We start from the raw sequence: 19,470 nt of genomic DNA on the forward strand, positions 1-19,470 counted from the left end.
AGCGGAAGCGGAAGGCGGGTACCGGAAACGGTGTTTGGTGGCGGCCGCGATGGCCGAAGCTGCGTCTGTCGCGGCTGAATCTCTCGCGGGCAGCAGGGCGCGCGCTGCACGCACAGTACTAGGTCAGGTGGTGCTCCCGGGTGAGGAGCTGCTCCTGCCGGAACAGGAGGACGCGGAAGGCCTTGGGGGTGCGGTGGAGCGACCGTTGAGCCTGAATGCTGGAGCGTGCTCGCGGGTGCGCGTTGTATGCGGTCCGGGCCTTCGGCGCTGTGGGGACCGCCTGCTGGTCACCAAGTGCGGCCGCCTCCGTCACAAGGAGCCCGGCAGTGGCAGCGGCGGCGGTGTTTACTGGGTGGACTCTCAGCAGAAGCGGGTGAGCTGGGACTCCGGAGGGGTGGTGCGGCAGTGAGAGTGGTAGCCCTGCTTTGAGAAGACCTCCCAAAAGAAGAGAGGGACCCTGAGGCCCTCTTTTGTTCAGGCAAACCTAGAGCCACCGTAGTCTTGTGCCCACTTCTGCATGTCCTTTAGAGGGACCGTGAACAATAGGAACATAGCCTGAGAAGGGCGACCAGGAGAGAAAAACGTTTGGAGACCGTGAGTCATGATTATAGTCTTCAAAACCCCACAGCAGGCCTGCCCTTTGGAGTCTCAGAGGGCAGGACTAGGCTCAATGAGTGGATGTCATAGGGAGTTAATTTCTCCTAGAACAGGTAAGAATTTCATATAGAAAAAATTGTCTATGGAATGGGCTTCCTTGGTTGTAAGGATTCCTTTGCCACTGGACTTATGCCACAAAGCTAGAGACTTACTGGTTGGGGTGCCTAAGAGATAACGGGGTTTGGACTCAGTTAGCAGACTACCAGAAGCTGCACACCCGGCACTTTATGAAGTGATTTTCTTTTACCGAAAGTGGCATTTGATCAGATTTCTCTTTAATGACAATAAAGTAACCACAAAGGACTTGCTGAAGGTATCTTCCAATGGTATCTTGTCATTTATGGCTGTTTTCTCATTCTATTTCTTTTTGTAGTATGTTCCAGTGAAAGGAGACCATGTGATTGGCATAGTGACAGCTAAATCTGGAGATATATTCAAAGTTGATGTGGGAGGGAGTGAGCCAGCTTCTTTGTCTTACTTGTCATTTGAAGGTGCAACTAAAAGAAACAGACCAAATGTGCAGGTAATTACGGGAGCCTTTGGTTTCAAAGAAACAAACATCCATTCCCTAGAACACTCAAATGTCCAGAAGGCTATCTGAATTGTCTCCAAAGCATGACCTAGATCTCTGAGCTTGTATATAATTGCCCCAGGCTCCAAGAGTTTCTTCAGATGCTCCAGGATCAGAGCCACATAATTATTATTATTTTTTTTTACATTTACAATTTATTTTACATTGGCTACATTTGTTCTTGGGATGTTTCATTTCTACTGAGTTGAAAGGTTGTATCTGTCATCGCCATTATTTGTTATGTCCATATCCTCTGGACAAGGATGTCTGCTGTAGGCTTAGAGGAGGGACAGGTGGTGCAAATTGACATTATCAGCTATCCATCCATCCTGGCTGTAGGTCCTAGGAGCTGATAGAGGAGTAATACTGTTACCTTGGGTTTTCAATTTGAGCTTTTCAGGTAGCATAGCCACACTCTTCTTGTCTATCCAACCCGAAATTTAGTGATTTCTTCGCCTCTTCTCATTCACTTCTCATGCAAATTTAGTTGCTTAATCCTATTTTGATCCTATTTGATTCTGTCTCTGATCTTTGGCATGTCCGTCCCTTTATCTCCACTTCACAAGTTCAGGCTTCAGCTCCCTCTTGACTGGTCTCAGTCACTTCTTCATTAATCCCTGCCTCCACGCTTTTACCTCACCATCCAGGATTTTGAGAGCTGACATCCTCACACGGTCACTTTCTCGAAAAGAAAAGACAAGATTCTCCAAAATCTACAGAATTCCTTGGCATTACACTCCAGGTGTCTTTCCTCATCCCTAATTATATCCTTCATACAGCCATACTCAAATCACACCAAACGCCATTAAACTCAATTTCCTGCCCTTATTTGCACATGCTGTTCCCTCTGTCTTGATTGCACTATCCCTTCGCACCCTATGGAACACATTCTCATTCTTTGAGACCTAGGCTAGACATGACCACCTCTGTAAAGCCATCTCTAGTTGTCACTTTTCTCGTATCTTTGCTCTAGCACTTACTGGATTTAGCCTCGACTGAGGTTTGTTTATATGTACCTCCCCACTGCCCTCCAAGACCAAATGCTTCTGAAAAGCAGAGAATGTTTTGTTCCTTTCTAGTTTACATAGTCACCAACAAACAGTAGGTACTTAATACGTTTTGTTGAGTGAACAGAATGAATTCACTCTCCATTTCCTCAGTTTCATCCCTTTGAAGTTTAGCTCTATGAGGTTTTTAAGTAAATCCTGCAGGGAGAAGTGTCAGTGAATTATTGTTTGATTTTGCTTTGAATATGCATGCCGGAGTTCCTTCGTTTCTCTGTAAATCTGTAATTCTCTAGGGTAGTGCCACCTGATATAACTTTCTACAGTGATGCTGTTTTGTATCTGCACTGATTAGTATGGTAGCCACTAGCTGTTGAGCACTTGAAATGTGGCTAATGCAACTCAGGAAATTAATTTTAAATATCTAATTTTAATTTAAATGTAAGTTTAAACAATTGGCTATCTACCATATTAGACAGTGCAATCCTAGTGTTCTCTGGCCTTGAGATGGCTCCTCATCTGTGATTTCCTGATTGGTGAAAGGGAATGATACATGTGTTCCTTTTTTTCCCCAAGACTCAACTCCAAAGTGACTGTGGGAATCCTATAGTGCAGTCAGTCCCTTAGCCACAGAACTGTAGGTGGCTGGCATTGATGCCTGTGAGAAAGAACCAATAGTAGCACCTGTAGTTTGCTGAGAGGAAATGAACTGGTTTTTAATATCATTGTAGGTTGGAGACCTCATCTATGGCCAATTTGTGGTTGCTAATAAAGACATGGAACCAGAGATGGTCTGTATTGACAGCTGTGGACGAGCCAATGGAATGGGTGTCATTGGACAGGATGGTCTGCTTTTTAAAGTGACTCTGGGCTTAATTAGAAAGTAAGTCCTGATGTCTGCTGGCTTGACTGCTTTTTATAATTATACATTCTTGGAAAGTTGGTTAATCTTCAGGATTCAGATTCTTTGTAACATTTGAATTTCTCCTCAGAGTTAGAAATCAGTATCCATTTTAACACATTTGGAAACTCATGAATTTAATCCTATCTTCTTGGAAACATATCAAATTCAGATGTGTTTGGCTGTGTAGTTTCTGGTGGGCTAATACTTCATGCCTTAAGCTCTTACTCTGTATTCATATCTTCCTTCCCAGGCCTGTTGCTTATTTGACTCAGCCCAAATGTGAAAACTGGCCTTTCCCCTGTTCTGAGTCACTTGAATACAGATGCAGTCTGCAGTTGTATAAAATTATCAATTTTTTCTAATTATGGGGGTCACACACAGCTTAGATTGTGATGTTCAAGGTTATGTAGACATTCACAGAAGGCTTCTGACACTTGGTCATACTGAGGCATACTGAGGTTCATGCTGAGGCAGATTCTCTTTTTGGTGTTTAGAACTTTACCCACCCAAAGCTGTGCCATATTCAGGGGCTTTACTCCTAGAGCCAGTGAAGTTCAGAGCTATCTTGTATACCTCTCCTTGCTACATATCCTAAAGATCTGGGGAATTAAGTTTGGACATCAGAGAAGCATGTTTTTAACCAAGAAGCATGTTATTAACCAAGCAGCACCCTTATGGTTTGAAAGAGCCAATGTTCCTCTCCAAGTACTGAATTTAACACAAGAGAATAATATGGCCAGGAAAATAAGTTTAAAGTGTCTTAACACTGTAGATAAAGTTACGATTCCCAGTCTAGAATTAAAGTGCTCTGACCATCTAGGGGAATGACTTTTACAAAGTTGGTAACCTAGGTAGGGAGTTTGATTTCTTTGTAAGGCATAGCCCACCTCTGTGATTTCTAGTATACCTTTGAACAGTGTAAAGTTTCTTCTTGGAAGAGAGGAGGCAGCAAATGTCATCATGTGCCTTGTTCTTGTTGAACAGCTATGGAGAACTGCTCAGAAAAGGAATCACATTCTAAAGGAGACTCCGGACACACCTTTGCCACTTCATTAAATTTCATTTTCTTTTCTCTTCCCACCAGGCTATTAGCTCCAGATTGTGAAATCATACAGGAAGTGGGAAAACTCTATCCACTGGAGATAGTATTTGGAATGAATGGAAGAATATGGGTTAAGGCAAAAACCATCCAGCAGACATTAATTTTGGCAAACATTTTAGAAGCTTGTGAACACATGACGTCAGATCAAAGAAAACAGATCTTCTCCAGATTGGCAGAAAGTTGATAGAGGTGGACTTTTTTACAGGTCAGTTGAGGCAAAAAACTATGGGTTTTTTCAGGTGAACCTCCCCCATTTAAATACTCAGGTGTGAATGTATGTATTATCTTATTAGAGTCCTAAAGTATTTTTATAAGTTACTGGTTTTCACCCGCGCTTTTGTGGGAGAGAAAATCATTGCAAAATCATATTTTTTTTGTTCGGTACAATAAAGTTTACTAAAAAACAGTATTAGGGTTTATTTGGAGTTAACTCCCTTAGTAATTGCTACAGCTTCCGTAATTAACTGGAGGTCAGCAGTAAAATAATTTTGTGATTATAACAGTAAGCCAGGTTCACCAGAGGAAATGTGGAATACATAAGTATAAAGCAGCAAAGAAATGTCACCTGTAGTCCCATTATTCAGCGGGTGAGTATATAACAACGAAATACTTTTTCATTTACCAAGTATTGTGTTTTGCATGGATTAACTCCTTTCTTACTAACTGCAGAAGACACTTATCCTAATTGAAACCGAGGCACAGAATTTAACTTGGCCTACATTCTCTATATGCATCAAATTGAAATTATAGTTATTATAGCTTATATGCTACTTTGTAATATACTTTTGTCTACTTCAAACAGCATGATACATTTCACAACTTTAGTCACATATTTCATGTTACAGGATATTTTTGATAGTTTTATCATTATATAAATAACACTATGAGGATTTCTGAATCCAAATCTGGCCAAGTCTTATTTTGCTAAAATCATTTCCTAAGAGCTAAGCATAGAAAACTCTTCTATGCTATTTAGTATATTAACCAAAACCTTTAAAGAGACTGCGAGGTGATCCACATCAGTGATTGTTGGTTTCTAGACCTCTGAGAATACGTGAGATACAGATCCCCTGAAGCCTATCCATAGAAAGTCCTTTTTGGATCAAAGAGATTATAGAACTCTATTTGTTGATAAAGACCAAGGAGCTTTGTGTGTTTCTAATGATGTTTTCTAAGGACTGGATGGTTTTTAGTTCAATAGCTTTTAGGGGTACAAGTGGTTTTGGATTACATGGATGAATTGTATAGTGGTGAAGTCTGGGATTTTGGTGTACCAGTCACCTGAGTACATATATTGTACCCAGTATGTAGTTTTTTATCCTTCCCCTTCCCCGTTCTGGGTCTCCAGTGCCTGTTATACCACTCTGTGTGCTTACCTGTAGCTTAGCTCCCCTGTAGCTTAGCTCCCACTTACAAGTGGGAACATTTGGTATTTGGTTTTCTATTCCTGAGTTACTTCACTAAGAGAATAATAGCTTCCAATACTATCCAAGTTGCTGCAAAAGACTTTTATTTTTTATGGCTAATATTCCATTGGATATATATACCACACTTTATCCATTCATTGGTTGACGGGTACTTAGGTTGGTCCCATATCTTTTATTATGAACTGTCTAGCCAGTTTTTAAATAGAAAGGCACTGATATAATTTATTAGGTGAACACAGTTCCTTAGGAATTAAATTGTGAAGGGGAGGGGACAGAGCAGAGAAGTAATCTGTTGGTTCTTTTGATATTGAATACATGTCCCGAATTTGCTAGCTGCTTAACTAGCAAGTTAACCCAAACTGTCAGAGTAACTGAAGCAAATACGTCCAACTGGGACATGAACATGAGATTTGTGTAATAAGTAGGTTATCTGACGTGTTCATGTGTCTAACACTTTCTAGCTATTTTCAAGACTAACACTTTCTAGCTATTTTCAAGACAGACTTTTATCAATACTGTGTTTGCTTTACAATTTAATCTGTTACAAATACATATGAAGAATCTAGTTGGTACCAGGCTCAGGGAGGATAGAAAGATAGGTACACAGATTTGTCCTGTTAGGATCCTACCATTAGGAAGGATTAGGAAGAGAAGCCCTCCATGCCCATACTCTGCAAGGGAGAACAGGGTAAGAGCCACAGGAGGGAACAAAATGTTATGGGGACTCAGTAGGGATAGGTCAGAACAGGCTGGATCCTGCAAAGCTTATTACTGAGCTGGGCAACAACAAGCATGGTCAGACAAGGCTGGAGAAAGTCATACAATTTTATGATGCCAGTTTAGTGAATATTAAACTCTTGATGTAACCATTTAAACAATTTCAAGAGGTGTCTCACAAATAGATGTACAAAAGTTGAATTAGCACGTCCAAAGCCATTTGGTTTTGAGGCTAATTCCTTGTTACGTAAATTTTTTTTTTTTCCCTTGAGACAAGAGTCTGGCTCTGTCGCCCAGGCTGGATCTTGGCTCACTGCAACCTCCGCTGCCCGGGTTCAAGTGATTCTCCTGCCTTAGCCTCTGAGTAGCTGAGACTACAGGCACGCACCACCATGCCCAGCTAATTTTTGTATTTTTAGTAGAGACGAGGTTTCACCATATTAGCCAGGCTGGTCTGGAACTCCTGACCTTGTAATCCACTCACCTCAGCCTCCCAAAGTGCTGGGATTACAGGTGTGAGCCACTGCACCCACCACATTAACTTTTTATTACTTAACATATCTGAGCACTTCCTGTGAGCCAGGCGCTATGGGAGATTAAAAAGCATTAAATGTGGTCCCTGACATTAGCTTATTGTGAAGCTCTGAGAAGATGTCATGCAAAGACACTTGCCTATGTGCCACTGCCACCCTCTGCCCTGCTCTTTGGGTCAAGGTACCTCCAAGCACCTCACTCCTGCAGCTGCATTTTTTTTTATTTTTAGAGATGGAGTCTTGCTCTGTCACCCAGGCTGGAGTGCACTGGTGAAATCTCGGCTCACTGCAACCTTCGCCTCCCGAGTTCAAGTGATTCTCCTGCCTCAGCCTCCCAAGTAGCTGGGACTACAGGTATGCGCCACCACACCTGGCTAATTTTTGTATGTTCAGTAGAGAAGGGTTTCACCATGTTGGCCAGGCTGGTCATGAACTCCTGACCTCAGGTGATCTGCCCACTTCGGTCTACCAAAGTGTTGGCATTACGGCGTGAGCACCTGGCCACACAGCTGCAATCTTAGGCCCATCATTCCACTGAGTTCCGAAGAATATAGCCTTTTCCTGAAGAAACTCCTTTCTTCAATGCTTCAGGCCAGTTGTGAGTCTCTAAGTAAGTGGACAGGATATCAAACACTGTTAGAGAGTAAACAGAAAACACAGTGACCACAGAGGGAAAAAAAGAACGAGTAAATGAAATGAAAAGGATGTTCTGTAATATTTCGTTCAACAAACCTATTCTGCACCATATGTGGTACTAAGGTCTTGGGGGGAGAGGCAAGGACACAGGCTCTGCTTGCTCTCAAGGACCTCAGCCTACCCTGAAAGATACAGGCCTATGAATGGATAGGGTGCAACAGAAAGGAACACAGTAAAATGGGAACACAGAAGGGCTCTGCTGTGGCCTGGGATGGGGAAGGGCCAAGATGCTCCTGAACTGAACCCTGAAGATCAAACAGGAATTCAGTGGTGAGAGGTTAAAAGCTGGGCATTCTAAGATGAAGGGGACAATTTTTTTTTTTTTTTTTTTTTGAGGCAGAGTTGCACTCTCGTTGCTCAGGCTGGAGTGCTATGGCACGATCTCAGCTCACCGCAACCTGCACCTCCCAGATTCAAGCAATTCTCTTGCCTCAGCCTCCAGATTAGCTGGGATTACAGGCGCCTGCCACCATGCCCTGCTAATTTTTGTATTTTTAGTAGAGACGGGGTTTCTCCATGTTGGTCAGGCTGGTCTCGACCTCCCGACCTCAGGTGATCTGCCCACCTCAGCCTCCCAAAGTGCTGGGATTACAGGTGTGAGCCACCGTGCCCAGCTTTTTTTTTTTTATTTTTGAGACAGAGTATCACTCTTGTCACCCAGGCTGGAGTGCAGTGGTGTGATCTCGGCTCACTGCAACCTCCACTTCCCAGGTTCAAGCGGTTCTCATGCCTCAGCCTCTGGAATAACTGGGATTACAGGCGTGCACCACCACGCCTGACTGATTTTTGTATTTTAATAGAGATGGGGTTTCACCATGTTGGCCAGGCTGGTTTCGAACTCCTAACCTCAGGTGATCCGCCCACCTCAGCCTCTGAAAGTGGATTACAGGATTACAGGTGTGAGCCACCGCACCTGGCCAAGGGGACAATTTCAACTATCTTTAACATAGTTGGTGACAAGGAAGAAAACAAAGAATGCCTTAGTGGCCAGAATATATGTCATGACGTACATGCAATAAAGTCCACACACATTAGTCACAGAGGAGACTGACTCAAAGGCCACTTAAACACAGTGCAAAGCAGCAGCACCAGAACTCTCACACCCTGGATGGGGGCCGTGTAAGAAGTACCTTGATTGATGGCCAGTATCTCTGAATGATAGTTTTTCCCATTCTGGTTTCTGACCATGTATTCCTGGATTGGCAAGCGTGCAGTCTTGACAGAGTATTCCCGGGCCTTTTGAAATGTCACCTTCTGTAAATATATAGTTAAATATTTTTCTTATAAAAATTATACATGAGTATATTCTCAATGTAATACAGCATTAAAAATAAGTAGCCTATTGTGGAATGGAAGAAACTGCAGATAATGAGTTAACTGTCTCAAGAGCTTATGTGACAATATCTTACTTTTTGGGGGGTCAGTTATCCACAGTCCTCCACTCACTACCACTTAGAACCAAGAGGGAAATAAGCAAAAGAGGCACATCTGCTGCAGCCACAGTAGGCATCAAAAGGCCCAAGCAGTCTAATCAATCAGAGCACATTCTGAGCCCTAACTCAGTAAGACCCAATTCTGGATATCTGGAATTTCCAGCTCATTGCCAAAAGGCAGCATCAAATTAGAGGAAAAGGTAGACAAGATTGAAGACAGGTGCACCACATGGCATTAAGGTGTGAGAAGAGAGAGCCCAATTAGAAGAAAGGGGCCAGGTGAAGTGCCTCACACAACACTTTGAGGCCAAGGCCAGAGGACTGCTTGAGCCCAGGAGTTCAAGACCAGCCTGAGCAACATAGGGAGACCCTGTCTCTACAAATAACAAAAAAAAATTAACAGGGTGTGCTGGTGTGTGCCTGTAGTCCCAGCTACTCTGGAGGCTGAAGTTGGATGATCACTTGAGCCTGGGACATATATCAAGGCTGCAATGAGCTGTGACTGCACCACTGCACTCCAGCCTGGGTGACAGAGGAGACCCTGTCTCAAAAATAAAAATGAAAGGAAGGGCTCTGAAAACTGCAAAAAGGAGTCACAAAAAGTCCATCAACTTGAGTCCATTTAGTGTCGGAGTACAGAAACTGATGTCCCTTTATAAGATGTTCCTCAGTCATGAAGTCCCTCAGACTGAGTCATGACTCAGTCAGATTACATTTGCTGCCTTGTAAGAAGCACAGGAAAGATTTTCTACCTAAGACTTCAGGATTAAAGAGAAAGGTTCAGATTACTGGGATAATTAACATGCCAAGGCTTGGAAGGGGTCTCAATAGTGTTAACTGTATCACTCTAACCACCCATTCATTATCTGTTCTCTATGACTTCTCCAAGAGGCCATGTGGCCACTCAATGGACAGCTCTTGTGACAGGGAGTTCATGCATCCTGGGACAACCCACTCCAGCTTCGATAGTACCAGCTGATAGGAAATTCTTCTTGATCTTGAGCAAAATTCTGTTTTCTCTGAGACTTCCACTCATTCATCCTAGGTCTATTCCCCCAAGGCCAAACCATGCAAGTAAGATGGCCCTTCCAAAAGATGGCCATTCAGAAACTTGAAGACAGTGATCATGCCCCTAGGAATCCGCTGGTCTCCAGATTGTAGCCTCAGTTCTGTCAACTCTTCTTTGACTGAATTTCAAGTCCCTTCATCATTCAGGACAAGTTGAACTTGTTCCAAGCTAGTCAGTATCATTTTGTTTACGGTCCCATAACTGACTGGCCATCATGAGTATGGTCTAACCAGGTGGAATAGTGTGAAGTGGACCTAGTACCTTTTCGGTGCTGACACCTGCCTCTCACTCACATGAAACAAAATTTTAGATAGAACTTCCAAAAATGTTTTAAGCGATACAAGGACTTATTTGAAAGGATAAAACTCCTTTGCATATATGAGCTATATGATACATTTGTTTTATAAAAAGTCTTATTCCTTTATAATCACTTTGAAGTACAGAATTCAAAATTAGTAGGATGTTTGGGTGTTGCCCTAGAAGAGCTTACAATTTAGTTTATGTTCTTTGCACAATGATTAATAAAATGACTCTCCTTGAAGAAATGTTGTTCTTAGCTTATTTCTGTGAAGAAGCCAAACTCCAATAACAACCAAAAAGTTCTAAACATCTCACAAATCTTCCAGTTATTTTTCAGTTTAAATGTTGGTAGACAGATAATATGTTAAAACTGCACATCTGTAAGTCATGCACTGCTCACTGACCCTCTGAACTTAACTGCCTCAAAAAAGGTACTGTTGGCCAGGCACCGTGGCTCACGCCTGCAATCTCAGCACTTTGGGAGGTTGAGGCAGGTGGGTAACTTCAGCCCAGCAGTTTGACACCAGCATGGGCCATATGGTGAAACCCCAACTCAACAAAAACTTAGCTGGGCATGGTAGCACCCACCTGTGGTCCCAGCTACTTGGGAAGCCGAGGTAGGGGGATCAATTGAGCCTGGGAGGTTGAGGCTGGAGTGAGCTGATTGTGCCACTGCCCTCCAGCCTGGGCAGCAGAGCAAGGCCCTGTCTTGGGCGGGGGGGGGGGGGGGGGGGGGGGGGGCTGTCACCCTGCTGCAGGTAAGACTAATAAACTTTTAATTATTATTATTATTTTTTTTTTTAGAGACAGGGTCTCACTGTGTTGCATCACCCAGGCTGGAGTGCAGTGGTGTGACCACAGTTCTCTGCAGCCTCTAACTCCTGGGTTCAAGTAGTCCTCCAGCCCTCCAGACTTTGTGTGTGTGTGAAACAGAGTCTCGCTCTGTCACCAGGTTGGACTACAGTGGTGTGATTTCGGCTCACTGCAACCTCCACCTCCCCGGTTCAAGAGATTCTCCTGCCTCAGCTTCCCGAGTAGCTGGGACTACAGGCACACGCCACCACAGCCAGCTAATTTTTATATTTTTAGTAGAGACAGGGTTTTCACCACGTTGGCCAGGATGGTATCGATCTCTTGACCTTGTGATCTGCCTGACTTGGCCTCCCAAAGGGCCCGGATTATAGGCGTGAGCCACCACACCCGGCCCTAACTTTTTACTTTGAAATATTTCAAACCTAAGAAAAGTTCAAAACAATAATACAATCAATATTCATTCCTGTAATCTAGACTCACCAGTTGTTAATATTTTGCTTTTTCTCTCAGTATATAAATACATATTTTGGGCTGGACAGGGTGGTTCATGCCTGTAATCCCAGTGTTTTTGGAGGCTGAGGCGGAAGGATTGCTTGAGGCCTGGGAGTTCAAGACCAGCCTGAGCAACATCAAGAGACTTCGTCTCTAACAAAAATACAGAAAAAAAAAAAAAAAAAATCAGCTGGCCATGGTAGCATGTGCCTATAGTCCTACGTACTTAGGAGGCTGAGGCGCAAGGATTGCTTGAGACCAGAAGTTCAAGGTTGCAGCGAGCTATGATCGCACTACCTCACTCAGCCTGGATGACAGAACAAGACCTTGTCTCAATGAAAAATAATTTGCCAAACCATTTCAAAGCAAGCTACAGACATCACAATACTTCTTCACTAAATACTTAAGCATGCATCTAAGAACAATGACATTCTGCCTTACCACAATACCATTTTCACTTCAAAGAAAACTTTTAAATCTGTAATTTCACTTAATACACAATCTACATTAAAATCTCCTAAACTTTCCCCAAACTGTCTTTTATAAAGCTTTCCTCTCAATATAGAATTCAAACAAGGCTCACATACTGCATTTGGCTATTGTGGTTTTTTTAACCTTTTTTTCTTTTCCTAATTGTTTTGTAGAGATAGGTTCTCAATGTGTTGCCCAGGCTGGTCTCAAACTCCTGGCCTCAAGTGATCCTCCTGCCTTGGCCTCCCTAAGTGCTGGGATTACAGACATGAGCCACTGTGCCTGGACGAACCTCTTTTAATCTGTAACAGCCTCCTGCCTCAGTTAAGTCCAGTCCAGTTGTTTTGCAGAATGTCCCACATTCTGATTTGTCTGTTTCCTCACAATTAAATTCAGCTTAAACATTTTCTGGGCCAGATGAGGACTCATGCCTATAATCCCAGCACTCTGGGATGCTGAGGTAGGAGGATTGCTTGAGTCCAAGAATTCGAGGCTGGACACAGTGAGACCCTGTCTCTACAAAAAATTTTAAACACGAGGCTGGGCACAGTGGCTCACACCCGTAATCCCAGCAATTTGGGAGGCTGAGGCAGGAGGATTGCTCGAGTCCAGAAATTTGAGACTAGTCTGGGCAACAAAGTGAGACCCTGTCTCTATAAAAAAAAAAAAATTTAAAAACTAGGCCAGGCACAGTGACTCATGCCTGTAATCCCAGCACTTTGGGAGGCTGAGGTGAGTAGATTGCTTGAGTCCAGGAGTTCAAGACCAGCCTGGAAAACATGGTGAGAACCTGTCTCTACAAAAAAAAATATAAAAATTAGCTGGGCATGGTGGCACACACTTATAGTCTCAGCTACCCAGGAGGCTGAGGCGGGTGGTTCAAATGAGCCCATGAGATTGCAGCTGCAGTGAGCCATGATTGCACCACTGCACTCCAGCCTGGGCAACAGAGTGAGACCATGTCTCAAAAAAATTAAATTAAAAACTAGTGGTGGCATGGGCCTGTAGTCCTAGCTACTCAGAAGGCTGAGGTGGTGGGAGGATTGCTTGAGCCCAGGAGATCGAGGTTGCAGCAACAGAGCAAGGCCCTGCTTCAAAAGAAAAAAAAAAAACATTTTCTGTCAAGAATACTACACCTCAGGAGGCAGAGATTGTACCTGTATGGGTGATACTAAGTTTGATCAAGTTTGGATAAGATGGTGACCACCAGAATTCTTTACTGTAATGGTAAATCTTTGCCTTTGTTATCTGTAGGGTGATACTTTGAGACCATGTAAATAGCCAGTTCCTCCACAACCTTTCTTTCAATTGAGTCAACAATTGTATTAGGAGTAACAAAATGATGATTTTCTAATTCTACTATGCATTCCTTATTAGCTGCATTCTTCTGTAAGTAGCCCCTGCTCATATTTTAGATGATCACTATGGAGTCATGGAACACTAATATTTTTTAAATAAATTCAATTAAATTAACCTATCATCTGTATTAAATATACGTACATCTCATACATACAGGAACATAGATAGAACACATCTACCTATATGTAAAATATACCCACAAACACATACTTTGTGATCATATAATGTCTCAAGAAGGATACACAAGAAAACTTGACATCGGTTTCCTCAGGGGAGGGGAATTGGGAGACAAAGGTAGGAAAGACTTTCACTCTACTCTTTTATATTTATATGTTAATCTTTAACTTTTATTAAACTTATCTATGTAATATGTTAGTAAATATAAACAATTATCTTAACAAACAGCTATATAACAAACATTTCAAAATTCCAGTGACACCCCAATTATTCCTCTTAACACCCCAACAAAAAAAATCTAGATAATCCTAGGAGTTTGAGGTTTTGGGCTAAGACTATTTCAGCAGAGAGATCAACCTTAGAAGGAGCAAACTACTCCCTCAAAGAAAAGCTAGTAAGAATGTTGAGTTGATGCTTACTTGGTCAATATCAGAGTTATCCTTGCAGAACTGAAGAGAGAAACTCAACAATGGCTATGTAATTACTAAACAGTGCCCAGTCCAGTTCCCGACTCTTGATTTCGCTGACATTGCTCATGAGGAGAGAGGGAACTTCACCAGCCAGAGGGCCAACCTGGTGGGGATGGCTCTTTCTTCCTGTTCCCTCTGAGTTCTTAGACCCTCTAGAGGAGATTATGACAGGGCACATGCCTCTAAAAGTAAGCACTGCTTTTTAAAACACAGATGTTGGGGCTGAAATGTATACTTACCTTCTGAATGCTTTCATCCACAAGCCCACCGAGGATGTAAACTTTGTTTAGATCAACATCTTCAAGAGCTAATGAAAAAATGAAGGCCAATGAGATCAAATCTGTTTTATAATTTCTAAATCCAGAGAAAGCAAAATGAAAGAATTATTAACAATGAAAGTAGAAATTCAGTAGAAAACAAAAAGAAACTTGCTCAATAAAACCAAAAGCTAATTTTCTAAAATGGCCAATAAAACAGACAAACTGTTGGCATAGCTAATCACGAAAAAGGGTAACAGATCCAAATCAACATTAGATTCAGAAAGGAAACAAAATTAAAACTGCAGAAGAATGTGAAATAATTAGATGAGAATACTATGATCAACTGAATACCAATACATTTGAAAATTATGTGAAATGAATGATTTTCTAGGAAAAAATAGATCTAACATTGATCCAAGAAGGGCTAGTGGGGTAGCAGACCAAGGACACTGGGAAAGACTGGCAGGCACTACACAAGGCCCAGATGAGGATGGAAACCCTAAGTCTGTGCAGCTGTGAGCCACGGTAAGACACATCGAAGCATCCAGTGAGGCCCCTGCCTGTAAGAGGAGCACTGCTCGTGTGCATTACTTTTGGGGGGGGGGGGAGGGGTGTCCTTCTTGAGGGGCTTTAATAAATTCTGCCACAGGGAGTAATGAAACACAGGATCAATGGGCTATACCAATCCATGCATTCAACTACATACCGTGTTCTGAGTCAGGAGTCAGGTACACAAGGGTTTCCAGGGGAAATAAACTAAAGCAGTCTTCTTCTGTTATGTCTAACTGGAAAATGCAAACAGTCTAATGTTAAAACAGCTCACGGCTGGGTGGGGTGGCTCACGTCTGTAATCCCAGAACTTTGGGAGGCTAAGGTGGAAGGATCACTTGAGCTCCGAAGTTCGAGACCAGCCTGGGCAACATGGTGAAACCCAGTCTCTACTAAAAATACAAAAAAATTAGCCAGGCACGGAGGCATGTGCCTGTAGTCCCAGCTATAATACTTAGGAGTGAGATGGCAGGATGGTGAGCCCAGGAGGCAGAGGTTGCAGAGAGCCAAGATCATGCCACTGCACTCCAGCCTGTCTTTAAAAAAAAAAAAAAAAACCCCCGCTCAAAATTCAACGACTAGTTACTGGGCTTCAAGTTTCTATCAGGCATGGCTCTAGGTTTATCAAGGAACTGCACATGTGACAGCTTGACAGCTTCTTCTCAGTACCTAGTTAGGAGGGAAAGTAGACACAGACATTCAAACCTATGAAATGAGACAGCGATATGGGGTTCTGACAGAGGTACGGGGAGCATGCTCCAGGACTACAGATGAGGGAGTAACATCGGGATGACCTTCTGGGGAAGGAAATGCTGGAACTGGGTTTCTCAAAGGAGATTTAAAAAAAAAAAAAAAGACAGAGTCTGGCTCTGTCACCCAGGCTGGAGTGCCCTGGCACAATCTAGGCTCACTGCAACCTCTGCCTCTCAAGCTCAAGTGATCCTCCTGCCTCAGCCTCCTGAGTAGCTGGGACTACAGGCGTGCACCACTGCACCGAGCTAATGTTCATATTTTTAGTAGGGTCGGGGTTTACACCATATTGCCAAGGCTAGTCTCGAACTCCTGAGCTCAAACAATCCACCTGCCTCGGCCTCCCAAAGTGCTAGGATTACAGGAATAAGCCACCGTGCCCAGCCTCAAAATAGATTAATATTGACATACACAAAAGGAGAAGAACTCAAAGCTGAGGGACTAAGAAAGGCACGAAGACAGGAAAGTAAGGGAACTATGTGGACCTGTAAAAAGGACTGTTTGGCTTATGTAAAAGAATTATTAAAACAACTACATAGAAGAAAACTGGAACTAGTTGCACTACAAGAGAGACTGTGAAGACAGTAACAGCAAAACAGCTGGCTGTGCAGCCCCGCGCAATGCACCCTTCACATTCATCACTCCCCACAACTGCTCAGTCTCAGCTACACAATGCAAACACACTGGGCATTTTCAGTGACATTTGAGAAACTCATCTGGATTCTTGCATGTATATGTATCACTAAATATATGAGATCCTAGAGAGAGGTGAAAAGTACCTTAGTACTCCCTAAAACTTATCTTAAATTTGCATTACTTCATAAAGGGATTCCTTCTCTTCCCCCAAAACTCATGTTTCCCAATTCACCATTCATGAGAAGAAAGGAGTCATGGCATTTCCCAAAAATATTCCTGGAGTATACAGTCTAGCATAAATACACAGGATTCAAAATACAGTCCTAGACACTGGTAACAGTACTTTGCCAATGCAGGAGGAGGATGAGAAAAAATTTTAAATTTAAGAACTTATGAGAGGTTCTGAATTTTTTTAGACTTCAACACTGAAAATGTAATATATATATGAAAAAGTAAAAAAAAAAATACTATTACCCACAACTTTTCAGATGACAATTCAAATAATATGCAAAAAGAGACTTACCAGGTAACTAGAAAATCCATCATTCATCCTCACACACTCTTCATAAAGGGGACTGTCTGTTGTGAATCCAGTGAGGCAGATCCAAAATGGCCTGTCAGCTTTTTTGTTTGAACCATACAACCTTCGAATCTGTCCAGCCAGTCTACTTAATTCCTTCAAAGAAATAAGAACAACTCAGGGCAAAAACATGCCAACTCACTCTAAATTAGCTATCAAGAAATGGCTACAATAAGTTCACTGAATGCTACTCCAGAAAACCCCATGTACTAGGAGTACATGTGTGCGTGTATTATACCTTAATGGCATCACACCTTACAGACAAAAGATAATGATACAAGTCCAGAAACAGTGAGGTAGTGGAAAACAGAATTCGCCCTCCTGCTGGCCCTGGTGTTAAATGTTTAATATATGAAATTCTTATTTTAGCTTTTATCTAAAATCTTATGTAATACTATTTAAGTTATTAAAGAGGTTTCATTAATATACAGAAATGTTTATAGAACATCAAATAAATTTGGTACCTTCTTCCTAACTTCAGGAGATGCAATAGGGTTGGAAGTTTTAACTTTTTACCCTGAATCACAGACAATGCTCTTATATAAAAGCAATTTCACAATTTGGCTTGATTTGTTGGGTAGGAGAAAAAGACTCTGGGTTTGATTTAATCTGCTATCTTAATTCAACAATATGGATTTTTTTTTTTTTTTTTTTTTTTGAGACAGGTTCTGGCTCTGTTACCCAGGCTGGAGTGCAGTGGTACAATCATAGCTCACTACAGCCTCAAATTCCTGGGCTCAAGTGATCCTCCTACCTCAGCCTCCTGAGTAGCTGGGACTACAGGTACAGGCCACCATACCTGGCTAATTTTTAATTTTTTAGAGGCAGGGTCCTTCCTATATTGCCTAGGCTAGTCTTGAACTCCTGGCCTCAAGTGATCCTCTTGCCTCGGCCTCCCAAGATGCTGGGATTATATGCAGGAGCCACTGTGCCCAGCCTAATAGGGAATTCTTGGTTAACATTTTCAGAGGACTAGAGTTACAAGTTTCAGGTAGGAACCTCAGATCTGCAGTTTTCCTAACTTATCTGAAAAATATGCAAACACTAGCACATAAAACAGATGTCTAAAAAGAGAGTTTACAATTTACATACTGTGATGTAAGGCCTAAAATTAAGGCCCAGTATTATGCACTGCCTTGATATCTGTCAAAACTGGGAATACTTCAAATAGCCCAATAGTAAGCTCCCCTCCCAACTCTGCTCCCGTAGATAAGGTCTCCTAGCTTTAAAAAAAAAAATCCTTTTTATACAAAATCAATGTGCAAAAATCACAAGCATTCTTATACACCAATAACAGACAAACAGCCAAGCATGAGTGAACTCTCATTCACAATTGCTTCAAAGAGAATAAAATACCTAGGAACCCAGCTTACAAGGGATGTGAAGGACCTCTTCAAGGAGAGCTACAAACCACTGCTCAATGAAATAAAAGAGGATACAAAGAAATGGAAGAACATTCCATGCTCATGGGTAGGAAAATCAATATCATGAAAATGGCCATACTGCCCAAGGTAATTTATAGATTCAATGCCATCTCCATCAGGCTACCAATGACTTTCTTCACAGAATTGGAAAAAACTACTTTAAAGTTCATATGGAACCAAAGAAGAGCCTGCATTGCCAAGTCAATCCTAAGCCAAAAGAACAAAGCTGGAGGCATCATGCTACCTGACTTCAAACTATACTACAAGGCTACAGTAACCAAAACAGCATGGTACTGGTACCAAAACAGATATAGACCAATGGAACAGAACAGAGCCCTCAGAAATAATGCCACATATATCTACAACTATCTAATCTTTGACAAACCTGACAAAAACAAGCAATGGGGAAAGGATTCCCTATTTAATAAATGGTGCTGGGAAAACTGGTTAGCCATATGTAGAAAGCTGAAACTGGATCCCTTCCTTACACCTTATACAAAAATTAATTCAAGATGGATTAAAGACTTAAATGTTAGACCTAAAACCATAAAAAACCCTAGAAGAAAACCTAGGCATTACCATTCAGGACATAGGCATGGGCAAGGACTTCATGTCTAAAACACCAAAAGCAATGGCAACAAAAGCCAAAATTGACAAATGGGATCTAATTCAACTAAAGAGCTTCTGCACAGCAAAAGAAACCACCATCAGAGTGAACAGGCAACCTACAGAATGGGAGGAAATTTTTGCAATCTACTCATCTGACAAAGGGCTAATATCCAGAATCTACAATGAACTCAAACAAATTTACAAAAAAAAAAGAAACAACCCCAACAAAAAGTGGACAAAGGATATGAACAGACACTTCTCAAAAGAAGACATTTATGCAGCCAAAAAACACATGAAAAAATGCTCATCATCACTGGCCATCAGAGAAATGCAAATCAAAACCACAATGAGATACCATCTCACACCAGTTAGAATGGCAATCATTAAAAAGGAAACAACAGGTGCTGGAGAGGATGTGGAGAAATAGGAACACTTTTACACTGTTGGTGGGACTGGAAACTAGTTCA

The 19,470-nt window shown here is 42.1% G+C and overlaps 2 protein-coding genes across 9 annotated transcripts in view; one reads left to right on the plus strand and one right to left on the minus strand.

Moving 5' to 3' along the window:
* Window positions 1-19,470, plus strand: part of EXOSC3 (exosome component 3) — a 23,104-nt gene continuing 3,634 nt past the window's right edge. Inside the window, exons 1-5 of one of the 3 annotated variants that reach the window (XM_055351531.2) lie at window positions 7-373; window positions 1,031-1,180; window positions 2,964-3,115; window positions 4,221-4,443; window positions 7,146-10,658. In XM_055351531.2, coding sequence (XP_055207506.2) covers window positions 50-373; window positions 1,031-1,180; window positions 2,964-3,115; window positions 4,221-4,422 — 828 coding nt within the window. In that variant the 5' untranslated portion in view covers window positions 7-49 and the 3' untranslated portion in view covers window positions 4,423-4,443; window positions 7,146-10,658. Of the gene's footprint in view, window positions 374-1,030; window positions 1,181-2,963; window positions 3,116-4,220; window positions 4,648-7,145; window positions 10,659-19,470 lie in introns of those variants that run through there. The other 2 variants (XM_055351533.2, XM_004048047.5) reach the window with 2 other exon arrangements.
* The window catches only part of TRMT10B (tRNA methyltransferase 10B), a 26,534-nt gene continuing 12,795 nt past the window's right edge, over window positions 5,732-19,470 (minus strand). For 3 of the 6 annotated variants that reach the window (XM_055351530.2, XM_055351529.2, XM_031014926.3), the window contains 5 exons: window positions 16,914-17,066; window positions 15,162-15,240; window positions 14,435-14,502; window positions 8,742-8,865; window positions 5,732-7,521 (listed from right to left, as the gene is read on the minus strand). In XM_055351530.2, the coding sequence (XP_055207505.1) occupies window positions 7,442-7,521; window positions 8,742-8,865; window positions 14,435-14,502; window positions 15,162-15,240; window positions 16,914-17,066 (504 nt within the window). In that variant the 3' untranslated portion in view covers window positions 5,732-7,441. Of the gene's footprint in view, window positions 7,549-8,741; window positions 8,866-14,434; window positions 14,503-15,161; window positions 15,241-16,913; window positions 17,067-19,470 lie in introns of all 6 variants that reach the window. The other 3 variants (XM_055351528.2, XM_031014924.3, XM_063696231.1) reach the window with 1 other exon arrangement.

Source organism: Gorilla gorilla, chromosome 13 (assembly GCF_029281585.2).
Source record: "Gorilla gorilla gorilla isolate KB3781 chromosome 13, NHGRI_mGorGor1-v2.1_pri, whole genome shotgun sequence".
Taxonomy (NCBI): domain Eukaryota; kingdom Metazoa; phylum Chordata; class Mammalia; order Primates; family Hominidae; genus Gorilla; species Gorilla gorilla.